The sequence below is a fragment of the Haliaeetus albicilla genome, chromosome 3, assembly GCF_947461875.1.
Source record: "Haliaeetus albicilla chromosome 3, bHalAlb1.1, whole genome shotgun sequence".
Taxonomy (NCBI): Eukaryota; Metazoa; Chordata; class Aves; order Accipitriformes; family Accipitridae; genus Haliaeetus; species Haliaeetus albicilla.
The window spans coordinates 31,512,692-31,536,619 of NC_091485.1; the positions used below are offsets into that span (position 1 = coordinate 31,512,692).

At 37.8% G+C, this 23,928-nt stretch overlaps 1 protein-coding gene across 2 annotated transcripts in view; it reads left to right on the forward strand.

Annotated features, from left to right (window-relative positions):
* The first annotated feature begins 234 nt into the window (after window positions 1-234).
* The window catches only part of UBE2V2 (ubiquitin conjugating enzyme E2 V2), a 30,670-nt gene continuing 6,976 nt past the window's right edge, over window positions 235-23,928 (forward strand). Inside the window, exons 1-3 of one of the 2 annotated variants that reach the window (XM_069779313.1) lie at window positions 235-390; window positions 19,120-19,265; window positions 22,514-22,639. In XM_069779313.1, the coding sequence (XP_069635414.1) occupies window positions 375-390; window positions 19,120-19,265; window positions 22,514-22,639 (288 nt within the window). In that variant the 5' untranslated portion in view covers window positions 235-374. The remainder of the gene's footprint in view (window positions 391-19,119; window positions 19,266-22,513; window positions 22,640-23,928) is intronic. The other variant, XM_069779312.1, reaches the window with a different exon arrangement.

Here is a 23,928-nt window from a genome sequence, read left to right on the forward strand (position 1 = left end):
AGCGCACGGCCATCGGGTGGCCATCGTGCCCCTTTCCGGCCGCGGCGCCGGCCTGCGGGTGCGGTTCCCGGGTAGGAGGCGCAGGCTTCGGCAGAGCTCGGCGCTGGCTCCCGGGGCCGGCCGGCCCGGCAGCTCCAGGCTTGCCGGGGCGGCCGGAGCTGTCCGGGAAGGGGCCGGAGCTGCGCGGGAAGGGGCCGGCGCCACGGGGACCGGCGCCTCCGGCCCCGCCCCCTCCCCTGGGCCCCGCCCCTGCTGCTCGCGCGCCCTTCCGCGCTCCAGAGCTGCCGCTGCCCTGTGGGAAGTGACGCGCTGCGTCAAGCGGAAGTGACGCGCTTCGCGTGCAGGCCCGGACCGGTGGGGGGGGTTCGGACAAGATGGCTGGATCTACAGGTTTGTGAGGGGGGCTCGGTGGGCCTGGGGCTGGTGCGGGAAAGCGGGGCGTTGGGCTCGTGCTCGGGAGGCGCCCCCGCAAGGGCCGGAGGGGTCTCCTTTCTGCGGGGGGGGGTGGCGAGCTGCCTGTGACGGGAGCGGGGAGGAGTTACCTTCTGACAGGGGGGAAGAGGAAAGCTACAGCGGCGCCGGGCCGGGCTGTGCTCCAGGCACGATGCTTCCCGTCTGTAGGGCAGTGACACCCCTGTGAGAGCCTGGCCTAAGGGGTGAATGGTGGGAGAAAGGGCTCCGGTTTCCGTAATGAACGTAGTGGGGTGCTGATGAAGAGAAGACTTTAGCTGCTGAGGGGCAGGAATGGATAGATGCGTGTGTGTATAGGGAGGGGAGGAGATGTCACTAGCCTGGTAAAAATGCTGGAGGGAGGAGATTTGTACTAAAGATTTGTACCAGTGTACCATCTGGTGAGTACAGAAGTCGTGGTATAGTAGTACCTAAAATAAAGGATTGTCTCTTTCTCCTCTTGATGCAAGGGAAGAGGGGTCAGACCTGTGTTGTGCTTTAGGGCAAAGATACTTCAGTTTGATGGTGACTGCAGCATGGTGGGGAAGAGGAGTGAAGCATCTTGCTGCCTTTCACTAGACAGCCATTGGAGCCAGAGGGGCTTTCTTGTAGGCAAATGGAAGGGCAAAGAGCTGCAAGTCATCTCGGGAATCCTGTGTTAGTAACCAGTATAGCATGTGTTGAGCATTTGCACGGCAGAATATTGTGGAAGGTGGAGGTAAAGAAAAGGACAAGAATGTTGCTTCACGTACTAAATGCAGAAGTTTAAGCAGCACAATTATACTGTCTCAGTTTCATTTCATGAGAGGCTTGAAATACAAAAAGACCTTTCCCCAGGACAAAAAGGTGAAGTCTTCACGGCCTCATTTTCCCTCCTCTCACCCCTGAGACTTTATAAGTGGGATTGACAGAGCTCAGGACAGAGGAGTGAACTGACCTCAGTGGTCAGTCTAGGGTGAACGTTGGCCACGAATTTATACTTCTGCTCCCAATACACTGGATCATTGAGCAATTGAGACTATAACAAAACAGAAGAAATTTCTGTGTATTGAAACTGATCTTGGTACCTTACTGTTTATTTTGCGAAGAGCGCTTGGGCAGACTTTTTGGAGTAGGAGAGTCCGTTCCACTTGGTAATGTGACTTCGGGGATGTGGGATTTACAGAGTGGAATTTGGTAAGGTTGCAACAAATTGGGGCATAGAGCAGCTCTTGCAACTCTGTGAAAGAGCAGTCCAAAAAGATATATTATTGCCTATGATAAACTGAGCTAGAATGGATGTATTAGAGAAACTTAAGTATTTATTTGGTGTGGATTACTGCATTTATTTTGTTAAATTTATTGACTTACTTCCTGGTGTCAGTTTAAAAGGATTTTATTATTAGGTTTATTATGTAGCAAATCCCAAAGACTTCAGCTTATGTCTGGGCTCTGGCCTGGGATTTCATATAATGCACAGGAAGTAAAGTTGGTTTAGGTCATGTGCATTGAGTACTGGCATTTGGCATCACAGTCCATTCAGTCTGGCTAGTGTATATCAGTTAGAATATCAGTTACTAAAATTTGTAGAATATCAGTAACTAAAATCAGTTACTAAAAATTTGTAAAAAAAGCTATTTTATTCCTACAGAACATTCAATTCTATAAGAAGAAGTATTTTTTGACTAAACTTTCTTAGTTTTACTGCTATAAATGCTCTTCACAGTCTTACATGTGATATTTTAAAATCTCCTATATACACTTAACTCAGTGTGGTTGTCTCAGAAATATAGCCACACCTAAAGTTCAAAAAAAGTGGGGGATCTAAAAAACTATTTATACATGTATCTGCTCCAAACAGTGTAAAGTGCTAGTACTGCATGTATGCATTGTTCAAGAAATGAAATCATTGTAGTAAAATGAAGCGAGCAGACAGAATCATCAACAGAACCGCTGGGAAAATTAGTCAGGGCTTCTAAAGCAAAATACTTATTCCTGTGGAGAAAATACTGTTGGCTTTTTATTGGTATACGCATAGATTTGGGCGGGGGAAGAGGAGTGTTCGTTTTGTTCTTTCCACATATTATGCAGAAATTTAGATTTTTAAGACTTCACCCAGAAGAACTGCTCTTGCCAGGAAGCTATGTTATACTCATTTGTGGAGGAGGGAAGGGAATGATTTGCTATAAACGTAAGATTTAAGTCTACCTAGCTCTGTGAATTTAATCTGCTCTTGCTATAAAGTTCAACCTAATCCTTATTTATTTCAGAAAAAATGAATGTTTTGGTTGCATGAAGTCCAGGAATGAAATTCTAGCCCCAAGGAAGTCAACAGCAAAACTTTTACTAAGGTCACCTGTCTTAGTTTTATCCCAGAAATTCCTTTCCTGGGGTCATTAGTTCTTTGAACAATCACATTAAAAAGTTATATGCCTTTAACAACAGATAATTTAGTTTGAAAGTAGCTGGTCTTTAATGTGTGCTAAGGACACTGTGTTAGTCAGCGTTGTGTTGTTGTTGAGTAAGTATCTTAACCTGCTTTCTAAAATCACCTTTATTGACTAATTTTACATGTAGGTATTGCATGTCCTAGAAATGGACGTTTTTAACCTGCACTTTGATTGATCTTCTGATATTGCAACTCCTTCTGCTTGAAGCGGGAGCTAGGTTGTTTGTGTGGGTACTGCTGGAGGTCTGGGGAAAAACAAGTCAATTTTTTAAAGAAGAGAACAGCTGTTGTTGGTATAATCAGCCAATTTCATATTGGTTAGCTGGAGATTCATTCTATTAATCTCTTTGAAAATACAGAACAGAAGATGTAATTAAACATAGTTTCAGGTTAAGAGAAATAGTTTACCAAAGCATGCCATTTAAAATCTCTTGTGTAACTTGAGAAAAAGAAATTGGTCAATAACATCATTAAAAGGAGTTAATTCAGGAGTTAATTTCTGCAGTTCCATAATTTGGGTTTTACTTAAAATTACCTTACGTGTATAGAGTATAGATATATCTATCTAAAATGTGGATGTTCCCTAAAAGCAGTGATCACTTCACTAAGTGGTTAGAATTTATGAGTGAAAAGATGAGAATTAAAGCAGCTGTGTCTAATACTGTGGTCTAACCATGGGCTGCTAAAGCTTTTGTCTACTTCCTCTTCAACCGAGAGCTTCAGTAGCTTGGGAGAGGGTGAATAGGCCTAAGTTAATGAAAATTCCCCTTGGTTTGCTGAAACTCTGCACTCAGGGGAAAAAAATCGACTGATCTACAGTCAGCAATTATATGTGATATTCCTGATTTACTTCTAATATGTAGTCACAAGCAACCTTTTTTGAAAGTGTGCTTAATGTCTTTGAAGGAGCACAGCTAGATCCCAAACAAGTATTTTTTTTCTGTAAAATCCATACTTCTGATTTCCAGATATTCTAACCTTTAAGAATGAATTGGCTTCTTTGTGTGACTTAATGTTGCCCATGCAAAAATATATTTCCCTTTGAATTTATATATGATCAGTTCTTTGAAAAGAAATGGCACAATGCTCAATGTCAGTGCCTTGTTTTCTTAACCTTGGTTTTTACTTCTATTTGCATACATTTAGTGGTGGTGAAAGCAGTTCTAAGTGTGCATGACTGCAGTTGTAAGGAAACCGGTATTAAAAATGAAGGGCTGGAAGTGGCCTTGAGTGCATTCAGTCTAAATCCCTCAGCTGTGAAGGAAGGACTGACTGTATCTTACCTGGTGATTGGGGTTTTTGTTGTTGCTTTTGTTTTGTTTTTAAAGCTTTTTATTCCTAATATTCTCCATTGAAAAAGAATTCATAGTGTGAGGTAGGGTTTTGTAATACTTTCCCTTAAATACTTTGCAACTCTTACCCATTCCAAATCAAGCTGATGTCTCTCTGTTCTCTGCTTAGTGGGATAGAGATTGATGGATCACCATACCCTGTGTGGAGACTCCCAGATATTAAATGCCACTCAGAGGAGTACTAAAGGAATTTATTCATAAGTGGGAGGTAGAAGTAATTTTTTAAAGACTATTTTTTCCATACAGGAGATGGTAGAATTTAAGCTTTGTATCTAGAAAACTTGTGTGTTAAACTTTGCACAGGTAGGTAGGGTTCTCTTTTCCTCTGACTTGTTTGATGCCTGTTTTTTCCCCTCTTTTTTTTTTTTTTCCTTGTGGAGGAAATCGTTGTCTATTTTTTTTATCTAGTATGTTTTACCTTCAAGGTTGTATTACTCCCACCCTTTTTCTCTATTATGCCTCCATCACATTGTTCACTTATCCAGAACCTGTCCAAGAAGGCAGTTTAAAAGCTGTTTAGAATTTTACAGTCCTCAAATTTTGTTCTTTGTATTTATAATGTTAGCTCTGTAAGAACAGACTTCTTGAAGCTGCAAGTAATCAGACAAAACAAAAGAAGTAAAATACTGTATTCTGCGAGGCAGCAAGCACTCTGTGTGGGGCATTTTTCCATCCTGTCCTATGCACAAGGAATTGCAACTGTGATTGTTCTGCCTGCTTAAAAACATCTTGGCAAGCCGCAAATAATTCAGATGTGCTTCAGTTGGGTTGAGAACAATGTAGCTTACAAATGACTTTTAAACTATATATAGACCATCAGTTCTTTCCAACTTTGTGGCATATATAGGCAAGATACTCTATTTCTTCTCGGAGCTTTGCCTGTACCATTTTCCTGTCTTTGTTGCTGGTATTTTATAACTCTGTCTTTAAATACAAGCCCCAACTTAACGTCTTTCTGCCACAATAGCTGTGTAAGAGTATGCTCACAGGCTAAACATCTTCCAAGATAAAAAAGTGGCCTACTTCATAATCTTCTGTTTATTTAAGAGTTTGTTTGAAATTGAAGGATGTTATCAGGCATAGTATTAAAGCCCATTATCCAAACTATACTGTACAATCCTGGAAAATTTTAGCCAGGATGAAGATACAACACACGCAGTTTCAGGAAGATATGCCTTTCAGCAGTTGGAGGCAGATGGTCCATACTGTAAATCTAAGTACGGATGAGAAACCTTCTCATGTGTGAGTATTAGATTTCCAAGTTTTATGAATAGTTGGTGGAGTTGAATTACATGCATATTTGTTAGTGTTTGTGTTTTGCCTTATGGAAGATTTTTCCAAAGGCAGCGTTAAGTACATGCTGTGAAACTGTTCAGGCTCATTCAGTTGACAGACCCTTCCTCCTCTCTCTGCCTACTCTTACATGTTTTTTTCCTAGACTATAGCTTGTACTTCATCCTGACCAAAACTTTATGTAAAGTACTAGATCAATTTCAGCTACTCATGTCAGTTAGGTTTTGTTGCCTTTGCTGTCTCAAACTAGGCTGTGGGAGCCTCAGCACAGATTGTGGAAAGACAAGATGCTATGGGGAAAGAGTTCAAAATAGTCTTGATTTAAGCTGTACTCAGAAGGATTTTGCTATATGCTATCCTGCCCCAAAGAGTGTTTTTCTTTGTATTTGTCAGTTGGAAGACACTAATGAGATATAATTTGAACAATATTTTGGATAAAATCAGTACATCAGTGCAAAAACTTATGACTGTGAAGCTGTCAGACTGGTTCTGAATAACATGAGCTTCTGTTTTACAGCCTTTACAAAAATGTGTGGTGCTTTAAGTACATGACTCTAAATCATTTCTAGTTAGCATTTTGGAACAAATGAAACCTTCAACACTTAGAATTTCAGAGCTCTAAATTAATTCTTTATTTCAGAAGGATGAAAAGCTTCAACTAGATTAAAAAAAAAAAATCAGAAAAATTACGTCTAACATCTAGATAGACTCTATCCCCTTTTTAAAAAACTGTTGCATTAGACATATTTAAACTGCACAAAGAAAAAAAAATTGCCTCCTTTCATTGCACTTGTGACTATTTGTAACTGGATAGTTAAGGACGTTTGCAATTTGCTTGAGTAAATCAAAACCATTTTTCCCAGTACATGTAAAAATAGTGTCCTTTACTGAGGATACCAATGTAGTCTTAGTAAAATGTCCCGTTTTTTTCATATAACTTAGAACTTTTTCAAGGAAGAAATTGTAAGCTTTCTTTCTTCTCACTGAAGTGGAATATGTAATCATGTAAATATTAAATAATTTGAACTTTTGAGTACCATGGCATAAAGAAAATAGCAGGCTGAAATATGACTGTCACAAAAATAATGTAGAAAAATAATTCAATGGCAGTTCTTGTTACTAAATATATGGTGGCGAGTACATTTGCTCATTATATGCATTTGTGTATGCCTATGTGTATAACTGAAAGAATAACAATGGATAACATTATTTGTTTTACATAGATAAAGGATCTTTATGTTTTGGACTGTGGGTGGGTGCTGAGTCATGTTGGAAAGGACCTTCATAGGAGTCTTAGAACAACTGTTTGCTAATCAATGACTTGTAACCCGTTTTAGACGGCTTTACAGCTTTGCTAAACTAAATCCTTGATGCTACTCTTGTTATCTGGGTCACACATTGTATTCTTACTATTTATTAAAGCAGACCCTGTGAAAGCCATTTATTTCATGACGAGATATTGGCCTCTGATGGGTTCCTCTAGTGTCCCACTCCTCCTGTCCCTTTATCTGAAATTTTTTTTAATGTCATCATACTTTAAAAGATAGCTTAAAAAGTATGTATTTTAAATGCTTTTTCCTCTCTGCCAGCACAGTCTCAGCTTTAAAACGAGACTTTCAAAAATTGAGCCTATATGCCATTATACCTTTCCTTTAGCCTTTTTTGCCTTTATGTAGCTTTATGTTTTTAATAGTGGGGTTAATTTGTACTAAACAAGTTTGGGGTCTTTTTTTAGCTTCTGAGGAGAGAAATTGGAAAGATTTCTTTGTCTGATAAAATCTTGATTCCTTAAACTGTTACATCACAATGTTGCTGGTGGTTTTTGAAGTGACGGGTATCTTTTCTAAATGCTCTGTACTGGCTTCCTGCCTTGCATTGTTTTGTACAAAATTGAAATAGTAATAAAATTCTCAATTTGCTAAGCATCACAACGTGTCATTTTTCATAATCTATCATTTCATGTACTAAAACATATGGGAACATAGTTGAACCATTTAATTTCATCTGTGTTTCACTCAGTGGTTGCCTATAAAGAGTTAACCTTTAAATCGTAGTCAGCCTTCACCAAAACAGCTTGGGTGTCAATTGATGAGCTATTTACTGACTTAACTGCTTAATTCCTGTACAGTTTTTCTTATGGTTAGACACAACTGGACATGCAGTATCTGACGTAACTAAAGTCTGAGTTAACAGTGGTCTTGTTTATAACAAAAAATCTTGCACTTAAATTTATCAGTCTATATTATATCTATGCCATTAATATTGGTGCAAATTTGTAAAATTAGTTTTAAGCAATTTACACCAATTTTCTTTTGGGACTGCAATCTAGGTTAGTGGTTTTTATACTATAGTTTTCTATTGGTGTGATAACTACTTTTTGAGTGTTTTTTGGATGAGGTATTTTAATTTCTTAAAACTTGTGTGGAAGCTTTTCAAGGTTTTGGGGTCTTTTTTTGCTAAGAGCTTGCTTATGCCTTCACTGTTTTGTAGTCTAACAACATTTGTATCTGTAGTGGAGCAAGCTTCTTCATTAGTGCAATTTATATGAGTACCATTAGTAATTTGGTGCCAGCAACTGTACTCAAGATGAGCGTATTTGCATGAAAATGCAAAGATAGAGTGAAACAAACTGCAGCTGTTGTTGTATCCTTGCTAACAAAGTTGAGTCCAGTTGGAGTTTCTCTCAGATCTGGACTATGTTCTGTGGGTATCCAGTCTTAAGTACGCTGTGTGCTTCGGCTCACTGAGGTAACTGACATACATATGACTGCTCTTACACTTTGTTACTGTTGTACCTTGTACAACTTTAGGATGTTTAGGGTGTTGCTGCTACGTAAAAAATGAGGAGAGTGAAGAGGGCATGTGGAAGTTGGACTGCAGGAGATGGGGAATGGAGGTTTTTCGGTGAGGCATGAACCTTGGTAAGATGGTGCAGAATGGGAAAAATTTGCTGGGATTTGTGGGAAATGGCTTGTCCATGGATGCTGGTCAGAGGGTGGAGCAGCTCTCATGAATCAGATAATTAAAGGCAGCCACATCTCCTTCTGCTGCTCTTCTGAGAAAGGTGAGTGAAGCAAATCGGGTGACAGTGGGGAGCAGGGAAGGAGGGGAGAGAGGAGTGGCCATGAGTGTGGTTAGAAGTGAATAAAAACTAAGCAGATACAATATTTTCCTGGAGGATATTGACCATCACAGAAGGAGTCCTGTCCGCAAGGCTGCCTTCAGTACATAATCTGATGAATTATGGAACAGAGTTGGTAGAACTCAGAATTACTAGGAGCAGTTAGCTCACTTCTTTCTGATTACCTAAGAGGCAGGATAAGAGAAAAGAAGGGAGAACTTAGGTGAAGATGCCTTAATAATGGAGCTATTTGTTCTGCTAGTAATTTCTCACAGTTAAAAACATAATTAATAAAACCTAAAATTGCACAGACTTTTTCCTATGAAGTTATACATTTGGAATGCTCACTCTGCTGGAGAAGTCAAGTTCAAGGTCTTGTCATTCTTACAGTGAAACCAACAGCAACTGAAATGCATTGAATAAACTGATGTCACTTTTTTAGTCTTAGAGATCTCTCACTCCAGCATCAAGATTTGTGGTTTAAGCCATTTTAATATATGTTTGTAAATCAGATATGTGTTTATGACATCCCAACTGCTAATGCCTAGAACTATAGAAATTAATTTCTTCCCTTCCCACCCCCCAAACTAAACAAACTTTAATACTGTTTGTATATTGAAAGCTTTATTGTGATTTTCTGGTGTCTAAATACACTTTTTTTTTTTAATTAAATGTAAACTGGGGCATTGTAAAGCAAACTGGTATTACCACCTCTCCTTCCTTGTGACGCTGTCCATCACCATATACTATGTTCTCTGTTTTGTGAGTGCAGCTGGTAAGATGTATGTGAAGGGTAAATGAGAGAATGGATACCACCAAATGCTTCAGCCTTGAAAGTGGGAGCTGACAGGTAGTGGACCATACTTGTTCTTATAGCCTTTCCTTTCCGAGTTAGTAGTCTGCCTGCCCCTAAACGTGCAAGTACAAAAGTAAGTTCGATTTTCCTTTGAAGACCTGTTGTACTGTATTTGACAGGAACCCCAAGTATGAGATGGAGCAGCTTAAGTTGTATTAAATGCAAATTTTACCACAGTGCAATTAGAACTACTGCTGAAAAAACAGGTCAATATGCAAGTATCATTCTCTTTAGAATTTATCATTTTCGAATATTATTGCTGGTATATAACTGACAGTGTCTTAATGTTATGAATAGGCATAAAGAAATTGAAAGTAAGGGGAAAAAATCTGCTTCTGTAAATCTATGTTCTGTCTTCAATAAAATCACTGTTTTTTTTAAACACTAGTGTTTGTGCCCTACCCTAAAGATATAAATACCCCTGTACCCCTCCAGACCATTTCCCCTCAGCAAAAACATGCATGCTGTATTGCAATAAATGACCAAGGCTTCTGCTGTATTAACATAGATTGTCATTAGCTGCCTTCTTAATATAAGCTATGTGTAGAATGTTTATTACTGTGGCTAGACTCACATATGAAGGAAATTCTTATGGAAGTTGTTTTCATGCAGCCTAACTTTAGTTCTGAACTGTGTCTGTTAAGATACCAACAAATGTAAGGTTTCACTTAAGTGAAATAAATAGAAATTATCACCAATGTAATTCTGAAAAGGAATATTACTTTAGTTAGCTTTAACCAAAAGGTAGGTTTTATGCTGAAGGTTTGTAACTTTCACACTGCTGTGACTGTTCCTTGGCTTCTGCTGGGAAGTGTTCCTCAGCAAGAGACATATCTTCCTAAGAAAAAAACAAAACCCCAAAACCGATGAAATGCATAGTTTAACTTCAATGTAGTTCATAGAATTGCACCTCCTCCTTGAAGTCTTCCAACCTGTGTGCTTCCAAGTATTTTTTTTATTTTAAATACTGTAAAAGACAAAAGAAGTTAACTAGTTACAGAGTTCCTACATAGTCAAATACATCATGTTTTATATAAATATATATGTCTAATTTTAGTTCTGCAAAGAAGCAGAATAGCCCATTCAGTTCTTACCAGCTCTCCTGAGTACAGGTGATTTCTTTAATTCTTGCGAGATGGGCCTTTTCTAATTTTTTAGGATTGTAGCAAAACTAGCTCTAAAATATGATAAACATTGAACACATAGAATAAATGGCCATTTGCCCTATGTGCATTCATTGATGTACATCTATTTACTTGAGCTGTGAAAACTTACCTGCTAGTCATGTCTTTCCTTATTAATTCCTAAAGTTAGTCATCTTGTTTTGGTTGGTTGGTTTTTTGGGATGAATAATTTCATTTTACATGGAAGTGGATTTTTACCTGCTTATTTTTCTGCTTGAACTTATTCCTAGAAATTTTCCACAGTTAAGCTTAATTAGGTTAATCTTCATGAGTCTGCAGATCTAAACTGCTGTTGCTTACACCTTTGCCAGTTGCAGACAGTAATGACAAGGCACTGTTCAACTGATCTGACACAATGCATACTTTAGACACTAGCAAAATGGAGAAGAAAGCATTCAAGATGACTTTTGGTTTTGAGGGGTTGCCCATGATTGATTTTGGAAACACAGAGTGCTCTGGGGTCTCTGTTATCTGCTGTCATTTTATGTCATGTATCTGTACTGAATGGCTTTAATAAAGTCCTCCTGTATTCTGTTATCATTGATAGAAATGCATCTGTTTGGTTTTATGTGGCAAAATCAGTGATGACTGGAGTGTTCCTATGGAAAATATACTTGCACGGTATGGATATTTCATCCATACCTGCTAGAATTGCTTAGTACCTTATTCACCAACCTGATCAATGTGTACGGGCAACATACTGCTGCAAAATACCTTCATTTCACCATTTAAGATAATATAGTACTTTCCCAGTTTAAACTCAAAACTGTTAATGCAGAATACTCTATTGCCCAAATTTCATTGCTTTGGGACATACTTGCTGAAGGAAAAGTAGAGAAAAATAGTGTAGAGTAAATATAGCTTTATGAATACTACTGATAGACAGAATTATGAATTTGAATTTTACTGAAATATATCGAAACTTGGTTGGAAAGCAGTTCACAGAAGTCGAATATACCCATAATTCTAAGACAGCAGAAGTTTCAGTTAACAAATATCAAGATGTATCAAACCCATTTAATGAAGGTACAGTTTTCTCAGCACAGGCTTGCTGTCCATTCAGTAGTGCATCGTTAGGTTGATTCACAGATTGAGTTCCGCAGCAGTAACTGGATGCTTTCGTAGTTCATGGAAAAATATGTATTGCTTTTCACTGAAAATGTCCATTTGCCTTGAACAAGAATCATGTTGTTCTCTTGGTTATTGGAAACAGTGCTTTTACTATGTGTGTAGTAACGTTCTTGATTTAAAACAAACAAACAAACAAAAAGTTCAGTATTGAATTGCTGCATTCCACTACTAATGGTGGTGATGGCGTTCTTTTGTAGACAAAACTCCCATGTCCAACTTCATTAATAGGCAAGCTACTACAAATACTTTCGGTTTTTGAAGCCAGGTTACTGTGATCAACCTCAGATAGTTTTGATGTAATTACAGTAAATCTGGTACTGCATAACCTGATAGTACGTTCCTGATAGTAAGTCAGCCATTTTTTTTGTGTGTTTTCACAGAATATTTTACTAGGCAAAAGAGTATGTGATGTGAGCAGGGTAACTGGCAAACAAAAATATAGATCATGTTTTTAAAAAAATAGTTTTTTCAGAGAAGAGTGTCTTCCAAAAATTTAATTCCACAGGAATATTTTTTGCAGCCAGAATAGAATATGTTAGCATGTTACATGCCCTAGCCCTCTTTCCTCTCTTTTTTGTGTATTGCCCATTTCAGGGCTTATTTAAGGCTTTGGTTGTTTTATGTTCTTTTTGTGGGTGTGTGGTGTGGTGGTGGTGTTAGTACAGTATTCCAGTTTCTTGCTTTATTTTGTCCAGGGCGAGATGACTTCTGAATTATTCAGGCTGGAAGGAACCTGTTATTTTCTATGTGTTTCTCTTTGGAATTTTTTATTTCTTCCCCTCCCTACCCCAGGAGAAATTGTATTATGGCTTAGAATTTGCAAGGCTGACATCACTCCCCCTTTCCCTGTCCTTAAAAAATACTTATTTTTCTGCCAGTCTGAAACTGTTAAATGGGGTTTGAGAGTTTTTGTTACCAAGCTATACATACTTTTTCAGTTTCCATTAGCTGGAAGTCAATGGGCAAAAGATAAGTCATACATTCAAAATTGTTTATGCTACAGACTTTTCCTGACATAGCTATCTCAGTCACAAAAACCAGCATTCCTGACAGTATCCTAGAAAAAGGCTTCTGGTATGGATGTAACTTTCAGGAATGATTGATGCCAAGAGCTAAGGAAGATTTTAAGAGAAACAATGCTGGTATGGATATTGTAATAGACAATTATTATTAAAAAATAGTTGTGGATATGACAGAAAACTTCACACTTTAGGCTCTGAGCCAATCTATGAAGAATTAGGGTTATGGCTCCCTTTTATAAATGGCAGGGAGACGAGTAGAGTGTAGGTTATCCCACTCTTGCCTGTTACATGGCAAAGAATCATTTGATGTGCAGGGAGCTTGGGACTCCCAGCTGTATTTGAAGGACTGTGTCCATGTGAACTGTTTAAAAATGTGATTTAGTGTACCCTGTGTGCTCTGTAAAATTTGACATAAGTGCAATTATGTATTCTGTCTTCATGCTGATTAAATCTCTGTACTAGTGGGTGATCTGGCATTACCAACTGTGGAACTGTGTCTTGACATACTAGCAAGAGCAGGTCCATCCAGGCAATTCCCCTTTATTGCTCCAGTGAAAGTTGTTGGTCCTACTAAAGGATACTGAAGATTCCCTTTTTTTTTTTCCCTGATTTTTTGTTCAGGTTATGCAGATTCTGGATAAAAGCATAGCTGTGACTTCTTTTCTAACTTGTCCTGTGGGATAGTATACTTCTTGCTTTTATTAATTTGGTGGTTTAGAATGTGATGACTGAGGTAGCTCCATATGTATGAAAGTAGACCCTCCTGCTTAATTTAAGTCTTTATTTACTGATTCTGTGTCCTGGTTTCAGCTGGGATAGAGTTAACTGTCTTCCTAGTAGCTGGTACAGTGCTATGTTTTGAGTTCAGTATGTGAAGAATGTTGATAACACTGATGTTTTCAGTTGTTGCTCAGTAGTGTTTAGACTAGAGTCAAGGATTTTTCAGCTTCTCATGCCCAGCCAGGGCACCTGACCCAAACTGGCCAACAGTGTATTCCTTACCATGTGACGTCCCATCTAGTTTAGGAACTGGGAAGTGGGGGGCAGGGATTTTGCCGCTGGGGGACTGGCTGGGTGTCGGTCGGTGGGTGGTGAGCAATTGCCCTGCGCATCATTTGTACATTTCAATCCTTTTATTATTGCTGTTGTCATTTTATTAGTGTTATCATTATCATTATTAGTTTCTTCTTTTCTGTTCTATTAAACTGTTCTTATCTCAACCCAGGAGTTTTACTTCTTTTCCCGATTTTCTCCCCCATCCCACTGGATGTGGGGGGAGTGAGTGAGCGGCTGCGTGGTGCTTAGTTGCTGGCTGGGGTTAAACCACGACATTCTGCTTTTATTCTTTTCTCATTGTTCCAAGGTTTTAAATTCACTGTTAATTTCACGGATTTCCAATAGGTAACCAGTTTCTGTAGTCCAGTTTCATGATTAAACTTATAAATTAAAAACTATTGATATATGTAAGCATGAGTGGGTGTTGTTTGTTTTGTTTGTTTGTTTAAGTGAAATATGTTTACCTCAACTCTTTGTGAAAACTTGGTAAATACTGTTTGACAGTTCCCGTGTACCATTTTGGGGGGTCAGGAGGTATTTGTCAGTAAAATCCCTAGCAAGGTAAGCTTTACAGATAAACTGAAAAGTGGTTGGGGGCTGGTTGCTTTTGTTTTGTTTTCTAATCTTGATGAACCCAGCTGTATTTTCACATGGAGAGCCTTAGTCCATCATTGCAAATAGCTGGTTGTAGTGCTGTACCTAGCCTTTAATCACAGCCTACTCAGTGGAGCGTACCACTCCTACAGCTCTGCCAGTGATAAAATCGCATGACTGCTTTAATCCCCTTCACTTGGGAGGGAGAGGTTTTAGCTGAGGGATGTCTGTTACAGGGAGTAAAAACAACCTGTCTGCACTTGTCTGAAGCCGGTTAGTGGTCCCATCAGCAAGTGGAGTTGGGGACAATATTTGGCAGGCCCATGGTGGTGAAAGGCTAGAGATATTTCTCTCTTCAATTGCCACTACTTGTTCCAGAAGGTACACCTGAGGTCTGGTAGTGAGCTGAAGAATGGGGGTGGTTTCTGTAATTTCCTGTTGCTGATGAGCTGCAAACTAGGACAGAAGGATGTTGTTTCATTGTCCAAATTCTGTAAATGGAATACTGATTCATACTCAGATTCTGTCAAGGAATATTTCAAAGTTTTTAGCAAATATTTGATGAATTGTATTGTCTGGATTAGAGACAAAACTGCAAGTTGCGTATGCATCATTAACATACAACTGTGCCCTCTGGAATATGTGAAATAGTGAGAAAACCAAGAATTTTTTACTTTATACTAGGAGCAAACTTGATTTCCAAAAGATCCAGACCATCATTACCTGATATTCTAGATAGCAGTTCTTGCTGTTGTTTTACTGGAAAGAAGGCACCGTCTGTACCAAGAAGGTACGTGTGTTCTGTTCAAGCTAGGTAGATTTGTATTATGTAAAAGTTATAGGATGACCGAAGAAAACATGTAGAGTGCAATAGTGCGTGCAAATGCATGAGTGGATGCTCAGGGCAGCATTAGCATTTAATTCCAGTTCATTTTGCTGGTAGTTTCTAAGACTAATTACAAAGGTAAGGTTTTGTGGTTTTTTTAACCCACTGTGTTAATTTTTTTAAGTAATCCATGTCACTTGTCAGAAATCTATCAACAATGGTTTTCTAATAAAACATTCAGTAGTGACTTCAATTGAAGTTTGAAGTATTGAGGATAAAACATTAATAATATATGCCAGGGACATAGAGGCAGTTTAGTAAGGGGGGGGTGGTTGTTGTTGTTTTTTAAGCTAGGAAATAGTGACCTGGTAATCCTTTGTTGCAAAAAGCTCTAGTAGACATTTCTAATTAAGATGTGCCCGGCTTGTTGCTCTGCCCCTCTGATGTCAGTTGACAAATCAGGGTAGCTCTTTGGAAATAGGGTGGGAGAGGTTGTTGTCCAAATCTTAAATATAGAATTGCATAAAAAGAAAGATCTTGTGCGTTTCCTATGAAGTCATAAATAAAAGTATAGAATATGTTTGTGGAAGTGAACTAAATACCTTAAATATAGAAGTGCTCTTATGAAATAGTGGTTTTACCTTAATTTATACAATCATTTCTGGTGTCCCCAACCCAAATGTTTTAGGACTGTGTAAACTTCTGAACCTGTTTGAGTGTATCTTTGGTCCAGTTTTAGTTGAGAATGAATTTTTTTTTTTCTGGGAGTATTTTAATGGGTTGGAATCTCAGTAGGATGATGTGGGGGTTTTGTTTGTTTGTTTTCAAACACTAGGTGTTTTGATTCTTATTTTTAACTTCAGAGCAGTATTTTGCTACCTAGTTCTAGCACTGATACAAATGTTAATGTAGGGAACCCGGCACTTTTCTGTCAGATGTTTTTGTCTCTTTCCAGAGCAGATCTAAATTATTTTCTGGAGATGTTCTGGAGATTTCCCAAGTCCTTCACTGCTCCCCTTGGACAGTTAGGGGAACTAGTGAGCACAGACAATGTAGTGGAAAAGATGTGATGAACATGGGACAATCAGTCATAAGGGGTTGTTATTTTCTAGTAACTGTCATCTCCTACAGTTTTCTGTGTTGAGTGCACTTTTATGATACAACTGAGCCAGTCTTTTTGCCACAAAAAGCTCCCTCAACCCCACACCCATGGTTTTGCAAACGGCAGCACTGAAAGACACAGCAGTCAGCTCTGGCATTTGTTGATCCTTCTTCCTGAGTCAATTCAGTTGATTAACTGGTTGGATTTGATTTTTGCCTAGAGGAAAAACAGCTTTTTGCTAAATTAGTGTGCCAGTTTGACTAATAAGAGGAGCCTGGTTAGTGCAAGAGCAGCAGAATTTTGGGAGAAGGCATGGAATGTCTTCTGGCAATGAGCGGTTGAGTCATCTCAGCTGCAGTGAAAGGTGATAGCAGGTGATCAGGAATAAAGTCTGTTTGCTACTGTCTTCTATGTGCTTTTTAAAGAAGTAAACTATAAATCAGAAGTTCTGCAGTCAGAGCAAGAATTCTGAGAAATGGTGGATTTAAGCCACTGGAGAAGTCTAAGATAATAATTGGATGCTAAAGTACATGGGTTTTGGGGGTGGGGGTTGTTTGGTGGGCAGGGTGTGTGTTTGAGGTTCCACGTACCAGGCAGAAGCTAATCAGTCATGTGATGCAAACCAAGAAGTTTAGTAAAAGTTTATCCTCCTGGTTTAATCTTTTTAAAATTTTTTTTAAAGATTAGTGTTAGCCTTTTACTGGCAGACTCCATTCCAGAGCATGTATGAATCTGGAACAAAAGTAAAAACTTTGTGCTCTGTAATGTGATAGAAGCATGATTGTGAGTTCCCATCCCTCGTCTGAATTAGATATGTAAATGTACGATCTAATGTTAATAGCAAGTCAGGATGGGACCAGAGGAACGGGCAAATGAATTTCAGTGAAGCTTTTTTAAAAGGATCTATGCTAAAGTATTGAGAAATTATCTGCTCCTTGATGCATTGTGCTAGTACTTTCAAGTAATTGTATGTGAACTCTTATCTGTGAAAATAAGCTTCCAGGGTAGTTTAACTCCATTAAAACATATGTTTACATCATGGTTATCTGAGTTTTTGCTGCCATGGCTGCACTTTCATGCTAGTACTTGTCAGATCTCTGTGTGAGCTGGGCTGGTTTGTTAAGCTGTCAGGAGACTAACCAAAATGTATAATTTTCTGCTCAGTTAGCAAGCTGAAGTAGCTCATTATGGGCTCAGGTGAGTGGCAATACCAAAGCAGGAAGGAAGGTGAGGCCATACATGAGTGATTTAATTTCCTTGCAGTGTCCTGATACTATGCTCTTAATGCTTTTCCCTGGGAATTTGGAGAACTTGGAGACAGTTGCTTCTGCAATTTTTAGGAGCCTTTCCCTAGTCTGTGTTATTTAAAAAAAAAAAAAAAAAAGTTTAAGAGAAACTGTAGTTATGCAAGATAAGCTATTGGAATAGTTGCTGAAGGGTATGTTTATCTATACTGGTCCATATGCATACGTATTGACTAAATAATCATTTTGTATCCTATAGGTCTTAATTTTTTGCATAGAGATAGCTTGGAATACAGACTGGGGTAATGTAAAACCTGAAATTCCAGTGACTAAACTGATATGAAAAACAGCTTTCTTTGACCCCCATCTTTTTTGAACTTGCATACTATGTGTATTCATTGCTAACAACTTTGTATGCACCCAGTCTTAGAGTTTTAGTTTTATAGAGTACCTGGATTCTTCCAGTACAAGAAAGGATCTCTACTAAAAATCATGAAAAACACTATAGCTGTAAGTAGGTATAAGAAAAAATATATAGCTATAAGCAGTTGTAAGAAAATTAGAAGTTTTATTGTATTGTAATATTGCTACTACATACATCATTCTGCATATTCTATTTTAAAATAAAAGCATACCATGATTGCATGCACAAGTGTTAATTTTAATTAGCTTTGTTCCCTACATCAGTGCTGAAATACCATTTTAGCTTCTGTGATGTAAAGCAATTAAGCATCCACTTGTTTAATACCTATCAATATCTGTCTGTTTTCGTGTGTAATAATCAAAATCCAGTAATTATGGTTCAGTAAGTGAATATTACTTGACTCTCTTCAGAAGCAGTACATCTTCATATGCTGTTGTGAATATGTCATTATCTCTAACAACTTAATCAGTGTTTCTGTGCTTTTTTTTTCTCTGTTAAGTGGGAATAATAATCACTAGATTAAAAAAGACTTGATTTTTAATTTGTTTTCAGATATTGAAGTGGATTTTTTAAATCAAAATCAAGTGAAAATGTTTTAATCTTACAGTTTACATATATTGAGATAATTTGTGTTAAATGTTGCATTCTTTAATTATTTTTGGAAGGAATTTGCTATATCAATTTTATGTGTATTCTAGTTGAGTAGAACTTGACAGACAGTGAATTGATTTTGAAACATACTGGCTCTAAACAGTACTGTGCTTGGGAAAGACAGTCTGAATTAAGCCATCTCAAACTGAAGAGAGCTCTCATTTTCTCTTTTATAGTCTGTATTGATACCACTTGGTAGTAACTAGCTTCCAGTGATGTGGTTAGTTGCTTCAAAACAATTTGAGTGCTAAATAAATTCATGCAGGAAATACTTGTTTGGCTTTGAAAGTATATTCAGAAGTTGCTAGTGCATAACATGTGACAGCAATAGTTTACCTTTTCCTTAATGTGAGCAGTATTAATTACATTCTTTCCTTTTCTCTAGTTAAAGTACCTCGTAATTTTCGCTTGTTGGAAGAACTTGAAGAAGGACAGAAAGGAGTAGGTGATGGTACAGTAAGCTGGGGCCTTGAAGATGATGAAGATATGACACTCACCAGATGGACAGGAATGATTATTGGGCCACCAAGGGTAAGTGTGATGAATTAAAATGTTTTTCTTCAGTTTGTAGGCAATAGAAAATGCAAAAAAAGTGTTACTTTGCTACATTGTAAAGGAATTACTTAAAATTCAATGTATGAAGTTGTAGAAACACTGTATATTCCCGTTAGAATTCATCACTTCCTGGCACTTCAGTGTTTCCAGTCTGGCTTCCCCTATTACACGTTTCTTCAGCTGTCTGTATAAGCCAGTTGTAGTTTGAGACTTACTACTGAGTTGGGAACATATTCAGTCTGTACTTCCACCATTAGTGCACGTAAGTGTACAGTGATAGTACAGTAAACAGGGTAACTGTCTTTCCACAGTTTATCATATGTGCCTAGTAATTTCAATTCTGTAGTAGACTGGCAATATATTTTCAACTTTCACAAGTTTTATCAAATACTCTTTCAATATAGCAATTTATGCATTTCAGTTGAATCATGCCTAAAGACCAAGCAGTTTTTAATTACGTCTAGTAAGATAAAATACTTACACAAAATTCAAATCCTTCTGGCCTCTTAAGTTCTGTAGAATATCATCTAGGCTGTTAAAACCTGCAAGACAAGTAATCATCTCTCATGTCTTGAGTATCAGCCTCATCAGATACGAATGGACACATCTTGACTTTTGTGCATGCTTTCTCATGAGTTAAATATGATACAAAAGATCACTGTGTAAATCAGAACTTTAAATGAGTATATGTCACGTAGCTCTAAGTTAGCATGTGTCTTTCACTGCTACCATGTTACTATCGTGTGTGTCCTTCAGTGCTACAGGTCTTATTGGAAGAATTATCCAAGACAAGAAATGAGACCAGAACTTGGCCTCAGTGAAGATAATGTCTTCCAGAGTAACAGAATTCCAGAGTTAGATTCAGTGTAATTCAAGCTCCTTTTGGAAGTCAGTTAGTTGCAACTTGCAGCAAACTGTTTTGAACATCTGCATAATTGTGCTGAGCTCCTAAGATTTGGGTGCATTTGAGAGAGAATTGATTTAAAATATAAGCGTAATGATGGCATGCTTTGGATACTAGCTTTTGTGGAATCACAGTGTTTGAATACATGTTGAAGAAAGTTTGTAGTCTTACATGTTTTGAAAAGAACTTGCAAATGTGAGCTAAATAAAGTAGTATCTCCCTGACTCTCCAAGCAGCCTCCAGAACTGCCCGTGACTGGTTTCTGGTTCAACCTAAGGTAGATTCCGAACACATCTTTGAAGGCAGTGATTATTATGTAGGAGCCCTTATGTTTTAAAAAATAAAAACAAAAAACCAAACCAAAACCAAGCTGGGATGCACTTTTAATTCTGGTCATTTTATATTGCTGTCATTTTATTTTCTTTATGAAGGAGTGCATGCAAGTAATATTTTGGGCCATTTCGGGGACATGCAGTCTTGCTGATAGAATGACTTGCAGTACATGGCGGTTGTAGAAAGTGAAAGCCAGTGGTGGCACCTTGAGAAGAATCGCATATCCAGTTTCAGGGTCTGTAGAAGATGGGTGTTTTTGGAATTGGCTGAGTTATGCAGACTGTGTGCAGTTAGGCAGAACACAAAGAAAGTTGCTAATACTGTCCACAGCATGAAGTTCTTCACATACGTGGCTTCTCTAGAGCTGTGCAAAAATTGCTTATCAGTTTTTTTTCTTGCTTCGTTTGAAAGGTAGACCAACATGGAGGGAGGAGGGGAAGATTCATTTTGGATTAAAGGAAACATTTATCTGACCCCCCAAAAATGGAGTTTTAGGCTTTTTGGGGAGTTGGCCAGGGATGCTTGGCTTGCAGTGAAACGGTGACTTTAAAAACTGAGCAAAATTGAGAAGCCACCTGGATAGGAATAAGGGAATGAGAATGAGTGCCGTTCTTAGGATTTTTCAGAGTTGTGAGCAGTGTGTGTGTATATATATATATATATTTTGGCCTATTTCTACTATAACTGACAGCATCCCTTTCTGGGCAAGGAAATTGTTTTATCTGGGTGAATAATGATAATTTTTATTACTGTGTTTTCTTGTGATGGTAGCAGCTATGGTACCTGTAGCAGGACAAGATTACTTTTATTGGGCCTTTAGTTTTTAATGGGAAAGAATAATAGAAAACCTTTTTTCTAACAAAGGGTGTCCTGCTTTGCCTTGTTTCTTTCTGATCCACTTGCTGCTCAGTCTCTGTGGCTTCTCAAAATTATGGGACACGGTTAGGGTGCTTCAGTAGTCCTATTTCCAATCTGCCTTTTAACTGACCACAGAGTGGCCTATCATTTGATAGCTTGGCTGTGTGGTTGATACTTTTACTTCGAGAGAATAACAGCTGGCTAATGGAGAACAGCTTAAAGATGTTCTTTTGGAAAGCTGAGAGGCATGTTACTGCTTTTGATTCATGTTAGCTGTATCTGTTACGCCAGTGGAAAGACAGGTGTAGAAACTGGGTTTATCTTCCTTTTGGAGCAGAGGCATGTGCATCAGTGACCAGCAAAGCCACTGATACCTTTTATTGTGCGTGGCCCACTTGACAAGCTTAAAAAAAAGAACCATATTCATTTTAATTGTGCTTTCTCAAAATATATTTGCACTTAGAATGATCTGTTCCATGGTCACTTTGGAGTGATGTTTTCTGCAAACTAGCTGTCACTTTACTGTCCAAAGTTCATAAATACTCTAATAAACCAATCAATCCTCAGCTATGGAAGTTTTAGATATCTTCTGGAGTGTTAATTACTTCCAGAATATGTTTTTTGCAAATACTGTTTTCATCTTGTTCTTGGTTGTGTCTTAACTGTTGGATTATTGGCATCTTCATCTTTCTCCATTTCCAGTTTTTTGCAGTGTTAGATAATTTTTTACAGGGGAAAATGGTAATTTTCCTAAAGATTATTGATTTTCTCTCAGTCCCTGTGCCAAAGTTGTTTTGAGAATGCAGGTGGGTAGGAAGGATAATAGAAAATGTGAAGTAAAAGAAGAATTGTATTCTGTTAAAACTTTTGTATGGTATAGTCAGTAAGTAGTGTAATTTATACATATTCATCAAGTAATCAATATAACCAAAACAGTGGCATATCAATCAGTAATCCAAGTACATTCAACTGGTACGTAATATTAACAGATTTATAATTATTTCATATTTCTTAATCTTTATTCCTCTTGCCTTTGCTTTGTGGGGTTTTTTTTGGTTTTTGTGGTTTTTTTAATTTATTAATATTCAGGTTTCAGTAAGATGCATTAGTCTGTCTCTTTGCTTTCTAGACAAACTATGAAAACAGAATATACAGTCTGAAAGTAGAGTGTGGACCTAAATATCCAGAAGCACCTCCTACAGTTAGATTTGTAACTAAAATTAATATGAATGGAATAAATAATTCCAATGGAATGGTAAGTTGAAATGGTAAGATCAACCATGTTGTTAATCTGTACTATAAATTATTTCTGTGAAAAACCCAGGTGAGGAATATGCATGTTGGACAGAGCTTTCATATTTAAATTTTACAATATAAGTATTTGGTTTAAATCAAATTTTGGTTGCCGCCTACTTCAAATTTTTTAGGTATTTACAGTATGTTAGCGGCTCTTAGTGGCTTATCAATGAGTTGAGCATTATTTATAGTATTGAAACAGTTGTTTCTTTTAAATGAAGCTGAAGATTTTAGTTTTGAACAGAAAAAAAATAAGTGTTTAAGCCATGTGTAGGTATTTCCCTTGTAATACTCTTGTAAAAGAGGATTAGATTGATATTGTAACAGGAGTATTACAAACTTCATCTGATGTTTCCATTAATTAATGGAGGTTATTACTGATGAGTCTTGCTCTGGATGTAGTAACTTACCTGTAATGAGCCAATGTATTTAAACTCTTATTTTCTTTGTACTGAGTTTATTCAAATCCAAGGTGATTCTGAGCTTCAGTCTTAAGATCTTTTGATATAGATTGTAATCACTTTCATTTTAAAGATCAATTTGCCCTAAGTTACTTTCACTGATCCTGCACTTAGAGTGGGATGAATTCAAGTACATGAGCAATGACAGCAGCTCGAGGAAGCTTGTTACTCCATTATTCCCTAGATACTTTTATCCTGTGACTAAGTCTGAGGTACCCCTTTGCTCAGTGAAGAGGTGTGAGCCATCTTGTATTTACAATGGTATATGCATATATCAGCAGGAAATACAAGAATATATCGCACTTGGCGGTGTGTACGTTTGTTTTTAGTGAATGCAAAGTAATCGATTAAGGTAATACTTAAAGGTGAGTCAGAGCATCTTTGGATTTTAAATATTTTGCAAGATCTAAAAGAAAGATGGACTTGCATTTGTGTAATTAACAGTACTGAAATGTGAAGCTTTCATATCTCAATGACCGCAGCAGAGGGAGAGGTTCTCAGGGGTTCATTTGAGCTGTTGTAGGTGGTAGGGTGGTGTACTAGCGAGTCATCCAAAACCAGTGGACTAACACTTCAGAAATAATCTAAAATTAATTTGGAGGTACTTCTTGCATAGCTAACAATTTTACTCTACCTGAAGTTCTTACTAAAATTGCTATCTAAAAACCAGCTGTTGCCCTCCATCACAACTGTGGCTTGTTGCCTAAGTATATGTGTTTATTAAGAGGTTGTGACTAGCAGAAGCCGCCAATCTGGATGCAGCAGAGCTTTTGGTTTGTTTGTATTA